Below are 18343 nucleotides of genomic sequence, written 5' to 3' on the forward strand. Positions count from 1 at the left end.
ATTTGAGTCATTCATAGAAAAATGGAGGCACCTTGAAACCATACTATTAAGTGAAATACTATAAATCAGACACAAGCTTAAGTATCACATGGTTTCTCTTATATGAGAAACCCAAAGTGTAAAAAATTTGAAGAACAAGTTAAAGATAGATAATAGGAAACAGAGAGCTAGATTTTTTTTCTGCAAGTGGAAAAAGTACCAAGAGATAGATGGAGATGAGAGGAAGAGAAGAGGAAGTAAAAGGAATGAAGATGTGTTTGCTATGTACAGGTACCAATTCCCCATGATGAATGTAATCATTGGGTACTGCGAACATGTACTAACAAAAATTTTTTTGTTTTTTGGTACTGGGGATCAAACTCAGGTCCTTGCGCTTTCGAGGCAGGCGACGGAACCACTGAGCTAAATCCCCGGCCCCCAAAATTTTTTTAAAATAAAAAAAATTTTCCTACTCTTAACCTCTGTTGTTCCTAGAATTCATTCTTTGAGTTCAGAGAACATGAACTTGGCATTTCGGATGTCTAGCAGGTTGGGAGTTATAATATTTCCCTTACATTATTTGGATTATTTGGAAGCCCCATATCGTACATCCTATATCAATGCCAGTCCTGGGTCTATTCCTAAAGGCATTGAAACCAGCATGCTGTAGGGATACCTGCACACCCATGTTTACTACAGCACAAGGCACAGTAGCCAAGACGTGGAGCCAGCCGAGGGGGCCACAGACAGGGACAGTTTTAGCAGATACAATAAATCGCAGCCCTCAGCAGACACGTTGCTCTTTAGGGGCCTGAAGACCAGGTCTACGTCCTGCTGTCTCCACCTAGTTACAGGTATGTCATGTTCTTGCACACAGAACGCAGAACGGATGTTACAGAAAGGAGAAAAGACCACAGAGCACAGCACGACGTCTTCCTGGTGCCAAGTCACCTGACAACACTCACACATCTGCCCTGACCGCTGCATGGACCTCTACCACAAATATTTGCTTCGACCCCTGTACGTGCCAGACCCCTTCCTGATCCCCTATAAAAATCCCTGCCTGGGGCTGGGGATTTAGCTCAGTGGTTCTGCCGCCTGCCCTGCAAGGGCAAGGACCCGAGTTCGATCCTCTGTACCAAAAAAAAAAAAAAAAAAATCCCTGCCTGTTCTTTGTTCACCACTGACTGGTTGGTTGCCCTCAGTCGACCTGCATCCAGGTGAATAAAGTCTGCACCTTGTTGCCTTCCAAAAAGTAAGATTGCCCCAAATCACCCAACAAATACCAGCAGCCTTCTGCCAAGGTCACCGACAGTTCTTGGCCTGCTTTTATGGAAAAGGGTTTTATGAAATAATTTGGTATTGTCTATTTTAGGTAATGAAGTTATTACAGAGCACAGTTTGTTGTAACAAAACTCTATTGTGAAGAACATGTTACTTGAATGCTTAAATGTAAGGAAACTCTATGAAAATTGAATTTGGGTAAAATTGACTGCTGTTTTCACTTTAAAATCAGACAAAATAAAAAAAAATCCTTTGTGATTTCAGTTAAGTATATATGTTATATATGTTAACTTTATATGAGCAATAGATTACTAGTATGTACTTTATAAGCATGGATTTTAACTTTATAAGTTTTTAAACTGTAGGGCCATGGGCAGAAACCATGGGTCCTGGTTAGCTTGGGACATTTCTAGGTTGTGTCTGCTGTTCTAGTGCAGCTATTAACTTTGCTTTTTTTGGTACCAGGGATTGAACTTGGGACCTTGTGCTTGTGAGGCAGGTGGCAGAACCATTGAGCCAAATCCCCGGCCAGCTATTAACTATTAACAGCACCTTTTTGTAGGGGACAGGGGAAGGGGACGTTACCAGAACCTCTGCAGTGAGTCCTGGTCTCCTGTGAGCCACGGCAGCACACGGCGAATTACAGGAAAGGTAGAAAAATGAGACTGAGAAGAAGCTGAGCTTTGGTTCTGATCAGTGCTGCTCTGGGCAGCAAAGACAAAGCCCCCAGCTTACCACACCTTTTATTCAGTACATCGGGAGAAACAAATGTAACAAATGACTTGCAGAGAGTTCAATAGTTCACATTGGGATAAACAAGGTGTAATGGAAGGCTTGCAGAGAGTTCAGTACATCTCTGGCAAACAAGATGTTAATCAGTCCAAGAACAATGAGGAGCTGAGCAGATGTTTGTTCTCCCAGGATGTTTCTTGTTGTGGAGAATCACAGCATCACCGGATAACCGAAGTCCCAGCCGTGACCGGAGGCCAAACGAGCTATTCTGTAGCTGGGCTGTAGGCAAGAGAACTAGGCTAACCAAATGATTTATCCCTAGAATTATGTAGCATTGCTCCCAACACCTTTTTACTCTGAAAATATGCCTGTGGATGACAAACATGATCACTATCAATTGCCCAAAGAATGGCTTATAATTTTAATGACAAGATTTAAAGAAGCAGCCATAAATTTGTATTGAAATATTAAGTTCAACCTTTGGACTAGAATGGAAATCTAAACACGTGTCTTAGAAGAACACAAAATAGAATGTGAATATTTTATATATCAATGCTTTGCTAACTCTGATTTAAATGTTCTTGTATTAGGACAAAATATATATTAGAATTTTAAAGTCAGACACATTGGCATTAACTAATGACTTTGGTTTTTATTTTTATTCTGTTTTTAAAAATATTTTTCCAGCTTTATGGAGGTATAATTGACAAATAAAAATTGTATTTACTCAGGCATAGAGCCTGATGATTTGATAAATGCTGTGAAATGATTACCACAATCACATTAACACAAGCATAATGGAGAGTTACAATTGTGTGTCTTGGGAGGTGGTAAGGATACTTATAATCTACTTTTCTGGCAAATTTTTTTAAAAATGCAGTAGTGCTAGCTATGGGTACCACACTGTACATTAGATCTCTAGAATGGATTCACACTTTAGAACTCAGAGTTGGTAGCCTGATTTTGGGGGTACCATGCCCAAAGCACAGGCAACAGAAGCAAGAATAAACAAGTGGGACTACAGCAAGATAAAAAGCTCCTACACAGCAAAAACAACCAAAATGAAAAGACATCCTAGAAATGGGAGAAAATATTAGCAACCACATATTTGATAAGAGGTTAATGTCAAAAACATTACTCAGTACCTCATGATTTTGTGTGAGACCAAAGCGACTCCATTTTGCCAAAATCCACTATTCCCCTAGTCTCTATTGTCCTCACAAATTAATGGTTAAAATGTGCATGCTCTGGGACAAAAGACACAATCTGTACCGAAGCAAAGTTCCTAAGTTAATTACTCAACCATCTGTTTGCCTAGGAAAAAAAACGTTCTGGGGCCCCTATCCATAGAACAATCTGTAGATGTGCTGACTGTCAGTACGTAACGGTCATGACTAATAGTCAGTGTGTCTGCTGACCATCAGTATGTGACAGTCGACCACAATAACCTTTGTCCCTCTTTTCCCCTGTAAAACCTACATGTAACTGCCCCTCAAACCCCCGATGGGCCTAGCCAATCAGAAATATACACTTCATGCTTGCAAAATGCCAACCAATCATGTAACTGCTAAGTGAAAAATATCCAAACCTTGCTGTAACCACAATAAAAACCCCGCTAATTTGAAATTCGGGGCTCTCAATTCTGATCCGCTGCGTCGGTGATGGTTGTGAGCCCCTGCTCGAGCTTGAATAAACGACCCTCGTGTGTTTGCATCAGAATCAGCTCCTTGGTGGTCTTTGGGGACTTCGCGATCTGGGTACAACATTTGGGGGCTCGTCCGGGATCCCCCAAGACCCCAGGATCCCCGTACCGGAGGGTCGATGCCGGCCGGTGAGTGTCTGGTGTCTCTTTATTTGTCTGCAATATGGGGGGCCCAATTCTGAGTAGGTCGGCAGACGGTCTAGGCGGACAGGCTGCGAGGGCTGCCGACCCGGGATCCTGGAAGATGTTCCAGATCCTTCTGGAGGGGACGGAGTGCCCCATGAGTATGAGTCTGTGAGACTCCTGGAGGGACGGTGCGGGTTGCTCCCGCGGTACGGCGTGAGGCCGTCGTCCCATTTTCGGTATTGCCTCCGGTCGGGCGGAGGCCGGTTTTGTCTTGCTTTTTGTTTTTCTGTTGTGTTTGTTTGTCTGTTTATTGTGGTGACTTGGACTGAGATGATGGAACAGACTGCGACCACCCCCCTGTCCCTCATGACGGACCATTTTAGAGAGGTTAGAGAGTGCGCTCATAGTCTAAATTTAGAAATAAAAAAGTCTAGACTTGTCATTCTGTGTAGTTCGGAGTGGCCTTCCTTTGAGAAGGGATGGCCCCCCGAGGGAACTTTTGATTTACAGATCATACGCAAGGTCCGCGGAGCTGTTTTCTGTCCCTACACCGGACATCCTGATCAGGTTCCCTACACTGTCACTTGGGAGAGTCTAATCTGCAACCCACCCCCATGGGTCAAGCCCTTTTTGCCTCCACAGAAAGAACAGCCGGAGGTAATCCTGACAGCCTGTGAGAAGACTCCCAGAGAGCGCAACGGAAAGAAACAAACCAAAACCAAGCTGACCATGCCGCTTTACCTGGTCCTCCAAGGAGGAACCGAGGAAGATCTCCTCCCCCCCCTTATAACTCTCTCTCTACTCCCCCACAACAACAGGCAGGGGGAGAGGTCCTGGCCCCAGTCGGAGCTGGGGAAGAAGGCCCGGCTCCGGGTACCAGCAGCTATGATGGCCCCACCCAGAACACTTGCCACTGGCGTGCCGCCTCACCAGCAGGGCCGGCAGACTCTACTGTTTTCCCACTGAGAGTGATAGGGCCCCCTGATGAGCATGGTAACCAGCCTCATCATTACTGGCCCTTTGCCACCAGTGACCTTTATAACTGGTGTACTCAACACGCCAAATTTTCTGATAACCCTAGGGATTTGATTAACCTATTAGAAACTGTTTTGTTCACCCATCAGCCCACTTGGGATGACTGTCAGTAGCTCCTCCAGATCCTGTTTACCATGGAGGAACGAGAGAGAATTCAAAATGAAGCCAGGAAATTGGTTCCTGGTGACAATGGTCAACCCACCACCAATATTGATACTATCAACACTTCTTTTCCTTTGTCCCAGCCCAATTGGGACTTCAACACAGCAGAAGGTAAGGAGAGGCTCCGGGTCTATCGCCAGGCTCTGTTGGGAGGTCTCAAAGCGGCTGCTCAAAAGCCCTGCAGCCTTCCTAGAAAGAATTCAGGAAGCCTTCCGTACGTTTACTCCTATGGACCCAGAAGCAACTGAGACAAAGGCAGCTGTAATAATGCATTTTGTCAACCAGGCAGCACCAGATATTAGGAGAAAGTTACAGAAAGTAGACAGATTAGGAGAAAAGAGTATTCAGGACTTAGTGGCAGTGGCAGAGAGAACGTATAACAACAGGGAAACCGCAGAGGAAAAACAGGTAAAAGCTGATAACCGCCAGACCTGAAACCTGGCTCAAATTCTTCTGGCCACCACTGCAGGAGAGCCGAGGGAATGTGAACGTCATCTGAGAAAGATTGCGGCCGAAGGACAAGGTAAGGGGAAACATAGGGATCGCCCCTGATTGGGAAAGAACCAGTGTGCTTATTGCAAAGAGGAAGGCCATTGGGCCAGAGAATGCCCTAAGAAGCCGGGAAGCCGCCCCAAGGCCCCCATCCTGGCTATGGATGAACTGAGTGATTGGGGGGACGGGGCTCGGTGCCCCTCCCCGAGCCCAGGGTGACCCTTAAAGTGGAGGGGGAGCCCATTGAGTTCCTGGTAGATATTGGCGCTCAACATTCAGTTCTGCTTAAACCACTTGGCCATACATCTGACAAAACTTCCTGGGTCCAAGAAGCCACAGGCATGAAAAAAAAAATTCATGGACTACCCGAAGAACAGTGGACTTGGGAGTGGGCCGGGTAACCCACTCATTTATGATTATACCTGATTGCCCCTATCCTCTACTTGGAATAGACTTGCTCACTAAGTTAGGAGCCCAAATCCATTTTCAGCCCGGGGGCGCGGAGGTCCTTGACCAGGAGGGGAAGCCCATCCAAGTGTTAACTATGAGCCTTGAGGACGAATATCTGCTACATCAGAAGCAGTCCCCTCCTGATCCTGACTGGAACAATGGCTTGCCATGTTCCCGCGAGCATGGGCTGAGACTGGGGGCATGGGGCTGGCCGCACACAGGACACCTGTGTTCGTAGAGATAAAGTCAGGATCGGACCCTGCATGAGTTCACCAATATCCCATGTCCCTAGAGGCCCGCAAAGAAATAACTCCACACATCAGGAGGTTGCTTGCTCAGGGTATTCTAAGGCCCTGTCAATCGGCCTGGAACACCCCCTTGTTGCCAGTGCGGAAACCCCACTCGGATGACTATCGACCGGTGCAGGACCTCCGTGAGCCTTCTGCTGGCACCCAAAAGCCAGCACATCTTTGCATTTGAATGGAGCGACCCTGAGCAGGGCATCAACGGACAGCTGACCTGGGCCCGACTTCCTCAAGGATTTAAAAACTCCCCCACCATTTTGGACGAAGCTTTGTATGAGGACTTGGGCTGGACAGAGGCTTTCCCCACCAAGCACGAAACAGCTCAGACTATGGCCAAAAAGCTTTTAGAAGACATCCTACCAAGGTATGGCTCCCCAGTAATGCCAGGGACAGGCAATGGACCCGCCTTCGTTTTCAAGGCAAGTCGAAGCTTAGCGCAGGTACTGGGGCAGATTGGGAATAACATTATGCATACAGACCCCAGAGTTCAGGACAGGTAGAGAGAATGAACAGGACCCCAAAAGAGACCTTAACAAAATTAGCCTTAGAGACTGGCGGTGACTGGATAGCTCTCCTTCCCTTTGCCCTCTATAGGGTGCACAATTCACCCTATAAGATGGGACTGACTCCCTTTGAAATTATGTCTGGGGTACCCCCTCCCATTATCCCTAGCCTCCAGTCTAAAGTACTTGCTGAATTTGATGATCAAGAGCTATTGTTTTCTTTAAGAGGTATTCAGCTGATCCACAAGGACATTTGGCCCAAATTGAGAGCCCTGTATGAGTCTGGACCGCCTCCTGAGCCCCACTGCTCTCAAGGTTGACGGGGTAGCCACCTGGGTGCACTACACGCACGTCCGGCCAGCGGATCCCTCCGCGGTTTCAGAAGACTTCATCCCAACATGGCAGGTGCCCAGAAATGAGGACAACCCCTTAGAACTCAAGTTCAATCGTACATGATCTGGATGCTGATTGCCTCCTGCTGCACACAAGGAAGGGGAATAAACCCCCATGCCCCTTTCAATTGGACATGGACCATTTATAACCCAGAGACAGGACTCCGACTGCCCTTGGCTTTCTCAGTAGGACCAAGGACTACGTGGCTCCCAGACCTGGAGTTTGATCTTTGCCAGTTAGCAGAGGGATCTCGGTCAAATACCCAGTGGACCGAACAGGATTCATATCCTGATTGCCACTGGAGAATATTTTATGCATGTCCTGGAGGTAAGAGAACCTCCAAATGTGGAGGCCCGGAGACTTATTTTTGTGCAACCTGGGGATGTGAGACTAGTACGTCTGGAGGCTGGCCAGTCAAAGGGGGCGAACTTATAACTCTGACCTGCCCCCTTGGGTCATCAAAGCTTAAGTTACAGTTTACGACAAAGGGACAAAAAACCCAAGGGTGGGAGGCAGGCAAAACCTGGGGCCTCCGGCTTCGGGTTACTCTTGGCCACCATCCAGGACTTCTGTTCACTGTCCAATTGATAGGAACACCATTAGTCTCTCATCCTGTAGGGCCTAACCAAGCTTTAGTGCCTCTGATTCTATTCAGGCCAACCAGCCCCCCAAAAGAAACCACCCCTCAGTTTCCCTCTCAAAGTGTTACTAAAATTGTTGAGGACCCAGAGCAGGACCAGAACCCAGATGACCCTCTCTGGGAGCTTATGGTCAGAACTTTTAAAGCCCTAAATACATCCAGACCTGACCTTACCCAGTCTTGTTGGCTATGCTATGACATTAAGCCCCCTTATTATGAGGGAATAGCTTTCTCAGGAAACTTTACTGAGTCAGACAGTCCTACTCTATGCAGGTGGCAACAGAAGGGGACAGCCAGGCTAACCCTACAATCTGTGACTGGACAGGGAGTTTGTGTTGGTAGTGTCCCAGACACTCATCAACACCTTTGCAACCAAACCTATCAGTCTAGTTCAGAAAAATACCTTATACCCCCTTCTGATGGATGGTGGGCTTGCTCCACAGGGCTTACCCCTTGAGCACATGGGAAGGTGCTCAACCAGACTGGAGACTTTTGTGTGCTAGTACAATTAGTTCTTAGACTATTATATCATCAAGGAGAAGATATTTTTAATTACTTAATTAGGACCCCAGGTAGAGTCAAACAAGAGCCCATAACAGCAATCACCCTGACAGTACTCCTAGGCCTGGGCTTGGTGGGAGCAGGAACTGGGGTCTCCTCTTTAGTCTTACAAAACAAGCATTATAACGATCTGAGGGCTGCCATAGATATTGATATAGAGAGACCTGAAAACTCCATTACACACCTTCAAGAGTCATTAACCTCCCTAGCAGAAGTGGTGCTCCAGAATAAAAGAGGCCTAGATTTAATCTTCCTACAACAGGGAGGGCTCTGTGCCGCCCTGGAGGAAAAAATGTTGTTTCTATATAAACCACTCAGGAGTGGTCGAAGAATCTATGGCAAAGGCTAGAGAAAGTCTCGCTAGACGAAAGCGAGAGCGAGAACAAACTCAAAGTTGGTTTGAATCCTGGTTTAATTCCTCCCCGTGGCTGACTACTCTGATCTCTACTCTACTGGGCCCCTTGCTTATTCTGTTACTACCGTTAACCCTTGGACCTTGTATACTCAATAGATTAGTCTTGTTCATCAGAGAATGTATTAACACTGCACAGCTGATGGTACTCAGGTCCCAGTACTAGCCAGTTTCTACAGACCTAATAGAATTAACCCCCAGAGGCCCATAATTGGTCCTCTATAGCATCATGAGAAGGGGGGAATGTGAGATCAAAGCGACTCCATTTTGCTAAAATCCACTATTCCCCTAGTCTCTATTGTCCTCACAAATTAATGGTTAAAATGTGCATGCTCTGGGACAAAAGACACAATCTGTACCGAAGCAAAGTTCCTAAGTTAATTACTCAACCATCTGTTTGCCTAGGAAAAAGAACGTTCTGGGGCCCCTATCCATAGAACAATCTGTAGATGTGCTGACTGTCAGTACATAATGGTCATGACTAATAGTCAGTGTGTCTGCTGACCATCAGTATGTGACAGTTGACCACACTAACTTTTGTCCCTCTTTTCCCCTGTAAAACCTACACGTAACCGCCCCTCAAACCCCCGATGGGCCTAGCCAATCAGAAATATACACTTCATGCTTGCAAAATGCCAACCAATCATGTAACTGCTAAGTGAAAAATATCCAAACCTTGCTGTAAACACAATAAAAACCCCGCTAATTTGAAATTCGGGGCTCTCAATTCTGATCCGCTGCGTCGGTGATGGTTGTGAGCCCCTGCTCGAGCTTGAATAAACGACCCTCGTGTGTTTGCATCGGAATTGGCTCCTTGGTGGTCATTGGGCACTTCGCGATCTGGGTATAACATTTGAATGTCCCCTGCCAGTCACTGAGCCCCTCCAAGAGTTCCCTGTGCCACCTGCTCACACCCACAGAGCCACCTGGGAGCAGCAGTGCCAGGCTTGGTGTCTGCCAGTGTCGACCACTGAGGGACCTGGGCCTCTGTAGCTGGCCAGTGCTGGCAGGAGGAGCCCAAGGCATGGGTGTGATAGGCCCACTGTCTCAGCCATGTCCGGGGAGAACAAACTGCTAAAGAGAACCCCTCATGTAAATAGTCTCGGGCTATCAAAAGCCTTGAATTCAAAATGATCCCAAGGTAAGGGAGGTATCTGAGGAAATGTAATTTAGTGAAGTTCCTTAACTAAATTCTGGCAATAACAAAACTGTCACAAAATCGACCTAAGTAGTTTGGCCCAAAGCTCTTGAGGTAACTAAGCAAAGAGAGCAGACAACTCCGCCTATGACCCACTAAAAGAAACTAAGAAGGTAGGGTCGGGGATTTAGCTCAGTGGTTTTGCTGTCTGCTGCTCAAGCGCAAGGACCCGAGTTCAATTCCCAGTACCCACAAAAACAAAAACAAAACAAAACAAGAAAGCAAGAAGATAAATAACAGGAAACAGGGAGGTCAACCTTTTGCAAAGAGAAGGGGACCAGGAGCTGGAGGGAAGGGGGAGGGAGGGTGAAAGAAATTATTGAGTTGTGTTACATACAGGTATCGACTCCCCAAGATGAATGTAATCTTTATGTACTGAAAACATGTACAGATAAAAATTAAAATTAAAAAGATACTTAGAAGAAACCAGGATATGAAAGTTGAATTAAAAGTGCTATCATCCCAGCACTCAGGAGGGTCGCTGTGAGTTTGACAGCCTGGACTACACAGCCAAGATTCTGTCTTTAAAAAAAATCTAAAGGTGAATTATTAGAAATGCTAAATGAATTTTGCAAGGTTGCTAAAAAATGAAAATACATTGTATCTCTATGAGTTTCTTACTATCTAATCTAATAAAAGATAAGAAACAAGACAAAAAAAGGGAAAGATATACATCATCTATAGATTGTAAATACAGCAGCTCTCCCCAAATGTATCCATAGAGTCAAGCAATCCCAATAAAAAGCCAATTAGAGTTTAATGCCTTCTTTTTTCCTTCCGTGATAATCATACAAATAATATAAAATCTATAAACATATATATTATTCAGCCACAGAAAGTAAAATTATAAAGTTTATGTAGAAAGATGGAAAATGTAATTGTGTAAATTGATAAGACAGCATGTTTAATATAGATGCAGACCTATATTTAAAAAACCTAGGAAAACAATTATCTCAGAATGATGGATTATATTTTCTTCATGCTTCTATTATATTGGCTTTTAAATTAACATTTTCTGTTTAGCGAGTCCAAAAATTTGAAGATCCCAAAACATGTACACACACACACACACACACCAAAAGAACAATGGCTAAAAGACTGGAGCCAGTTGGGTCCTCAACCTCCCTGGTGGGCCAGTTTTTCTAAGTATCAGACTTCAGAATCTCTATTATAATATGAGGCCCATTATACAATTGAGATGCAGTCCCCATACATCCAAACCATATATACACATATGCATATGTGTTGGATATATATGTAATACACACGCACACATATGTAACACATACATACACGAAATGGAAGGGTCACATGAGTAGTTCCAGGGTCTTTGAGAACACTAGCACTCTCCTATCTTGAGCATGCAGGAACCCAAAGCATAGAGGACCCATGTACAAATCCAGGACATTCCCTGGATTTAGGTTCAGTCATCCCAGACATCAAACCCACTTTCAAATTGTACTGTTCATGTTCCTTTCAGAAACTGGACACATAATGTGAAGTGAAATAAATCAGACACATAAGCTTAAATATAGCATGGTTTTTCTTTTTTTAACTTTTTTTTTTGGTACCAGGGATCGAACTTGGGTCCTTGCGCTTGGACAGCAGGCGGCCAAACCACTGAGCTAAATTCCCGGCCCCAAGCATGGTTTTTCTTACATGAGAAATCCAAAGTATAAGTGAATTAAAGAGCAAAAGAAAAGATAAAAGAAACGGGGAGATGGATTTTGCAAATAGGAAGAGGACCAAGAGATGGAGAGAGTGGGGAGGAAAAGGGGACATAAAAAAGAATTAAGATGTGACTGGGGATTTAGCTCAGTGGTTCCAGCGCCTGCCTTGCAAGCACAAGGTCCCGAGTTTGATCCGCGGTACAAAAAAAAAAAAAAGAATTAAGATGTGTTAGATACATGACTCCCCACGAGGAATGTATTTTTTATGTATTGCAAACATATACTAATAAAAAAATTTAAAAAGAAATGGGACAAATGAAAGCTTTTAAAGAGTGAAACGATATGTATCGTAAATTCTGGAAAGCTGGGGTTAGCCAGAATGGGCTGCTGGATTCTTCTACTTCCGGCTCCCACATTCTTAAGTCCTCTTTGTTAGAACTGGGCAATAGCCCTGTGCCTACCTGGTTGACCAAGCTCTACAGCGTGTGTTCTGGGTAAAAGCGGATCTGGCTTCAGGGGACACCCTGCTCCCTATCCCACAACGTGCACCTGAGGCCTGAGCCGGGAGCTTGGAACTAAGTGGATGCCTGGGGCAGTGGCAGTCAAGATTATTTTGGAACTGACTCAGATAATTAGCAAATAAACTGAATTTTAAAATAACTGACTCAGGTGCTTCTCAGGACATAGACAACCCTAAAATAACCCAGCTGACTGGGCGCGATCTTTACATTGTCCTTGGAATTTCCCCACCCTAAAAAACCTCAAGGGCTCTGAAGATCCTCGTGGACCCCAATGCCAGCGCTTTTGACCCTCAGAGGGCATCAGACTCACCTGGGGACTGGGTAAACTCCAAGCTGCCCCTCCTCCCAGAGTTCCTGACACAGCAGGTGGCAGCAGCCAGAGAATTTGCCTCAGGGGCGAAGCTGAAGCTGACATTTCCGGTCCAGTAGGTAGGGCGGCTCTCACCGAGACTGAGGCGTGCATTACGGTCACTCGGGAGTGTTTAAAGCATCCATGTCTGTAGGCCACACCAAGAGACTGATTTAATTCTCCCGGGGTGTGGCTCTGGGAGCAGAATTTTTACCATAGTACCTGCCGCGCCATTCCTGTGTGCCCTGGTTTGAGAGCTCCTTCAAACAATCATTAAAGTTTTTAAATCCAAACAACTCTAAAAACTAAATATGAGCAACAGCTAGAATGGCCCTAAGATTGCTAAATGCTAAATCCAGTGCTGTCAGTCTGGTCCTCTGGAGCACCTATCTCAAGGAGGTCCTGCTGGGCCTGGTGCTGGGTCTCCATCTTCTCCAGGGTCTGTCCCTCTTTCCTCCTTCCTCCTCCTCCTCCTCCCCCCTCCCCCTCCCCAGGCCCCTCCTCCTCCTTTTCCTCCCCCTCTCCTCCCCTTCCCCTTCCCCTTTCACTCTCACCTTCCTCCATTCTCCTCTCGGCTTCCTTTTTCTTGCATAGTGTTGCAATTCTTGACTTCTCAGGCAGCTTCTGCTCTCTGGAAGTGCAAGCCTCTAGGCTGCAGGAAAGTCCGATGTTCTAAGAAAACCCCCAAAGGGCTGGGGATTTAGCTCAGTGGTTACGCTCCCTGGATTGAAACCACACAGACCCAAGTTCGATCCCTGGTACAAAAAAAAAAACCACACCAAAAAACCCCCCAAAAAACCCAAATCCAGATTGTTTTTGGAACATCTGATTTTTAAATTTTATTTATCTGCAGTGCTGGGCTGGAGCCCAAGCCTTGTGTGTGCTAGGCAGTGCTCTGCCCCTGAGCTCCACCCTGAATCTCCCGGCTCCTGATCTTCGTTCCTTCTAAGCCAACTCTGAACTTCAACGTCCCACACAGTGTGAACAGGGGATGTTTTGATCCTTTCCCCATCATCATTTGACACTAGAAATAATTAATAATTAAGGATCCAGATGCAGAGATGAGAAAGAGCCCCCCGACCCAAGTCTGTGTCCCATGAGAGGTGCCAGCTGAGCTGGCAACTCGGAAGCCCAAGGAAGCCCAAGCCCTGCTCTTTGTGAGCCTGAAGGACAGACTGAGGCTCCAGTGTCTGCTCCCCGGGCTCCAGGCCTCCCAAGGAGGGGGCATTTGCAGAGCACAGGCCGGTGGCTGGGCAGCGCCCTTGCATGGTGCTCACCTTGTTCTTCTGACTCAGTTTTAGGCCGTGTTTTGGGGGCTCTGAAGGGTGTGTATTGGGGCCCACTTGCTGAGCACCCCAACTTCCGGGGAGCTGGGCTCTTTCTGACCTTTCTGGGTCCTGCTGGCCCCTCTCGTGTCTGTTCCTGCCTTCCAGACCCAGGGGGCTGCTCTGCTAGGCTGCTTCCTTCCCTCTCCAGCTCTGCCTGAAGGTGGGTCGAGGGCTGATCAGCCTGAGGGTCTCTAACTTTCCTCACCTGGGACCTCAGGGCCTCCAAGTGCACTTAGAGTGAATTCAGAACTCCTACACACACTGCCAGCCCCTGGCCACTCCTCAACCTCACTTGCACACCTGCCCTCCTGCTCCCTTGGTTCACACCTGTTTCCCCACACGCTCATCATACCCGAAATGTGGGTCCTTCTCTCCTGGCAGGAAAGGACTCCGGATCTTGCATGACTGACTCATTTCAGTTCATTCTCACTTGTCAGGTCTAACCTTTGCCAATGTCCCCTTGGCAAAGAAGCCACTGCTGACTACCCTCGCTAATGTCTTCCTTCCTGAGGTCTCCTTTTTCCAGACTGGCACGTCAGCTGCCTCAGCCTTCTGAGTAGCTTGGACTATTGATGTCACCTCCATACCCTGTTTTAAAGAAAGGATTTTTATTGAGATAAAACCTACGTAAGGGTTCGTAGTAGAGCTAGTAGTAGAATAAGTGCCTAGCATGAGCAAGGCCCTGGGCTGTGTCCCCAGCCACCCCCCTACACACACACTGTATGCAAATGCATACACCACTGTAGGACCTCCCCACTCTTTTATTCTTGGAGATTGAATCTAGAACCCTTTCACTGAGCCACACCCCTAGCCCATTTTAATTAATTAATTAATCAATCAATCAATTTATTTATTTTTGGTACCGGGGATCAGATTGAACTTGGGTCCTTACACTTGCAAGGCAGGCAGCAGCCCGTTTTTATTTTGAGACAGGGTCTTGCTAAGTGGCTAAGCAGCCGAGGCTGGGCTCACACTTGAGATCCTGCTGTATCAGCCTCCCAGAGTGCTGGGACTACAGGTGTGTGCTGCCACATCCGGCTTCTTGGTCCCTTCTTAGCACATTACCTTGACTCACTAACCTCACTTAGCTCTTTGGAACATTTTCTTGTTGAGCTGTGTTTAGCTGTTTACTTGTTTGCTGTTTCCTACTCTGTGACGGAAACTCCCAGGACGCTCTGTCTCACTCGCTGCTGCTGGTCCCGTCCTGTACCATACGCCCTTCCTGGTTGCAAACGGCTCGAACTCCTATCGCAGCACACTCGCCCCAGGGTCCGTGGGGTTGGCCTCGCCTTCTGGCGTGGACGGGACCTCAAATCGCAGGTGCAGGGTGGACATGATCAGAGCCCTTCCTTCCCCTGCACCCGGGCGGGGCTTGCCATCCCGGGAGTCACACGACGCGCTTGGACAAGACGCGCAGTAGTAGCAAAGCCCAAGGTCAACCGCCTTCCTTTTGGACCTGTCAGGTGTCGAGCGTGTGAGCGCGGGTTGGTGTGTGCGAAGTGCGAAGGGCGCCTTTAAAGATTGATTTCCGTCCAAGTAGAATCTCCTGACACATGTTCCCCTAGAAGACATTAGAGAATGTTTTTAGATTTTTATTACTATTACTTTTAAACATTATCTCCAGGAGCACCCTCGGAGGCAGAGGGCCAGACGGCGCCCCCTGGTGGTGGTTTCTGTCTCTCCGGCTCTAGGAAGGTTTTCCGGTTTTGCCCAGCCTAAGGCAGCCGCGGCAAGGACCTGTGCTAAGAACAGCGGCGACGCTTCACGCAGAGGACGCGAAAGGCTTCTCTGCGGCCTCCGTCCAGTCGCGGCGGGCAGGTCGGTCCCGGTTTCGGGGCGCGTGGTGTTCCGGCGCCCCCTGGCGGCAACACAGCTCCCGCGACCCGGGAGCTCCAGCGCTGGGACCGCCAAAGTGAGGAAGGAAAAGACAAGAATCCGAATTCTATTTTCACGTAACTGAAATTCGAACGATAGTGACTTTTTGATCTTGTTGTTCTTTTTTAAAAAGTAGTTTTTGGGTTTGACCATCAATAGATGGTCATATTCGCTCATTATATTCATCCCCAGAGTTTTCTTCCTGGTTTCCTATTGTGAGATCTTCGGGGTACTCTGCCCCTCCGTTTCTCCATCTACATAGCAGGCGCATGGTCAGTACCCACCTCACGGGGCTCAGCAGGGATTAAATGCCTTTAAAACGTTTGGAGCCAGACTGGTGGTGCACGTCTGTAATCCCAGCACTCTGGGAGGCTGAGGCAAGAGGATCACAAGTTCAAGGCCGCCCTGGGGAATTTAGGGATTTAGCAAGACCCTATCTCATAATAAAAAATAAAAAGGGCTGTGAAGGCCCTGGGTTCCAGCTCTGTCCTGGGAGTGGGGGTCATTGCTGGCCTATACAAGGGGCAGCAAATACTACTCTTTTTTTAAAGTTTGGCTTAGACTAAAAGGTCAAACTTTGTTGTTGTTTTTTTTAACAAAAATTCTCACAAAAATCCTAACAAGCTTAAAAATTAAATTATTGCAAATGTACAGATCAAGATAATACCACATGCAAATGAGTGATATCTAGAAGTCCACGGTATAATTTATAAATAATAGTGGATACGGGGAACGTTCATGGGGGCTTCCAATGTGAAGAGGTTGGGACCCTTCTCACCTCTGCAGGCTCTGTCTACGGAGGTGCTGAGCCTGGGGAGATGAGGGGAGGCTGGGGAAGGCACTGGGGAGGAGCTCGGAGCCCTGGGCCCTGACTGGGGAGCCACCTCCAGGAGCCTCTGCATGGGTGGCTATCTGCAAACTCATAACATTTGCTTTTTTGTTTACTTTTTTGTTTTTGTTTTTTTGAGACAGTCTCATTGTGTAGTTCAAGGCTGGCCTTGAACTCATGATGTAGCCCAGGCTGGTCTTGGACTTGCAGCGATCCTCCTGCCTCAGCCTCTAGAGTGCTGGGATTACAGGCACGCACCACCATACCAGCCTAATATTTGTTTTTTAACTAGAGTTTTAAATGCATAAGGAGAAACCTAGTCTTTCAAACCCGAAGTTTTCAGTCATGTTTGCATCCAGAAAGTCAAAGCCTGCCTCGTGGTGACAGGCATGGCAGCTGTGCTGTCCTCAGGGAGGTTCTGGGGCCAGGGCCCCTTCTTGCACCGTCACGGCCCTGACAGTGACTCTTGGGCCAGCTGGAACTCCTCCCCAGGGGCTCTTGGGCTTTCCCCTGCTGCTTTGTTCAATGGTTTCCTTTCCTGCCAGCTCCCTTTCTTCCTACCAGCAGGAAGCAGTCAACAACGGGAGCCCAGCATGGGACAAGGGTCGGTTGTGTCTCCTCCCCTCCTTCAGGGCCAAGACTCTGAGTTGGAGAACAATAGAGCTCAGGCCAGGTTTCCTCCGACCTCCCCCCCTCACCTGCTGCGCTGCTGGAGTGGATGGATACCCTGAACAGGAAGGTGCCCACTGGAATTCATGCCTGGCAGAGTGAGGTTCTCTGGTTTGGGGGACGGAGACTGTAGCATGCTAAAATTGGGGGACAGACTGGGAACTGCTTGAATTCCTCAGCCTGTCTGGATTCCTGATTCCTCATTCTAAAACATGAGGGCAGAGTCAGGGCCACCCAAGCTTGGCGTTCCCTCCACGTGACCTCTCTAAGGTGCCCACCCAGCCTGGGGGTCCCTGCCTCTGTGCCCAGTTCTTTCTTGGGTGAGCCTGGAGCCAGACGATCATGCTGGTGTGTGCCTCTCACTCTGAGAGGCAGCCTGCTGGAGGGTGAGTGCACCCCACCCGGAGCCAAGGTGTGCCTGGGGTCTCCTGGAAGACCCGGGGGGCAGCAAAGCCCTGTCCCAAGTCTCCCAGCCCTGAGAGCTCCCACTTAAAGCACTTCATCGGAATCCTTGCCTCAGGCTCCGCCTCTGGGAACCCTGCTTGGAAGGGGAGCTGGCGGTGGTGGTTTTGAGTTCTACCTCCCCAGGGCGGAGGATGGTAACTGATTGTGAGTGACAGGAATGAGTACAGTTTCACGGAGATTTCCTTCCAGGCTGAACAGAGAGCAAAGTAGTTCCCCTTGGAACACAGGCTGAGGAAGGTACCCAAAAAAGTACCATCCTCAGAGCTGCAGCCAGAGCCCGGCATGGTGGTGCAGGCCTGTAATCCCAGCACTCTGGGAGGCTGAGGCAGGAGGATGGTAAAGTCAAGCCCTGTCTCCGCAGTTTAGCAATTCATAGTGGAAAACAGGATTGCAGAGCCGGGACCTCCCAGCCTTTTTGTGGGCCCTAGGACCAGGAGTACCAGCCTGGCAGGTCATGTCTTGGGGGGTGGGGAGTTCGCAGGGCAGGTGGGAATGTCTGTACCCCTTACCCTTATGCAACAGCCTTGACCTTCAGCAGCAAAGAAACAATTGTCTGACTTTGTAGATGGAAATAACAAAAGTACTAAAATGTATTAAAAGGAGGCAACACAATGTGGTTAAGAGTGTGGCTTTGCCGGGTGTGGTAGCACATGCCTGTATCCC

The 18343-nt window shown here is 47.6% G+C and overlaps 1 protein-coding gene and 1 long non-coding RNA gene across 9 annotated transcripts in view; one reads left to right on the forward strand and one right to left on the reverse strand.

The window, feature by feature from the left end:
• Rassf2 (Ras association domain family member 2) overlaps window positions 1-3714 on the forward strand; it is a 45566-nt gene extending 41852 nt beyond the window's left edge. For all 8 annotated transcript variants that reach the window (XM_087188692.1, XM_013070716.3, XM_021255016.2 and 5 more), the window contains one exon: window positions 857-3714. In XM_087188692.1, the coding sequence (XP_087044818.1) occupies window positions 857-1022 (166 nt within the window). In that variant the 3' untranslated portion in view covers window positions 1023-3714. The remainder of the gene's footprint in view (window positions 1-856) is intronic.
• Window positions 1930-13514, reverse strand: LOC147824665 (uncharacterized). The gene is made up of 3 exons (XR_015441978.1): window positions 13069-13514; window positions 12476-12662; window positions 1930-2274 (listed from the first exon to the last, which is right to left on the reverse strand). It is a non-coding gene; the product is annotated as an uncharacterized LOC147824665 (long non-coding RNA).
• Window positions 13515-18343: the final 4829 nt, after the last annotated feature.

The sequence above is a fragment of the Heterocephalus glaber genome, unplaced genomic scaffold (assembly GCF_053883595.1).
Source record: "Heterocephalus glaber isolate CG9 unplaced genomic scaffold, H.glaber_assembly_v1.0 deba00001532, whole genome shotgun sequence".
Taxonomy (NCBI): domain Eukaryota; kingdom Metazoa; phylum Chordata; class Mammalia; order Rodentia; family Bathyergidae; genus Heterocephalus; species Heterocephalus glaber.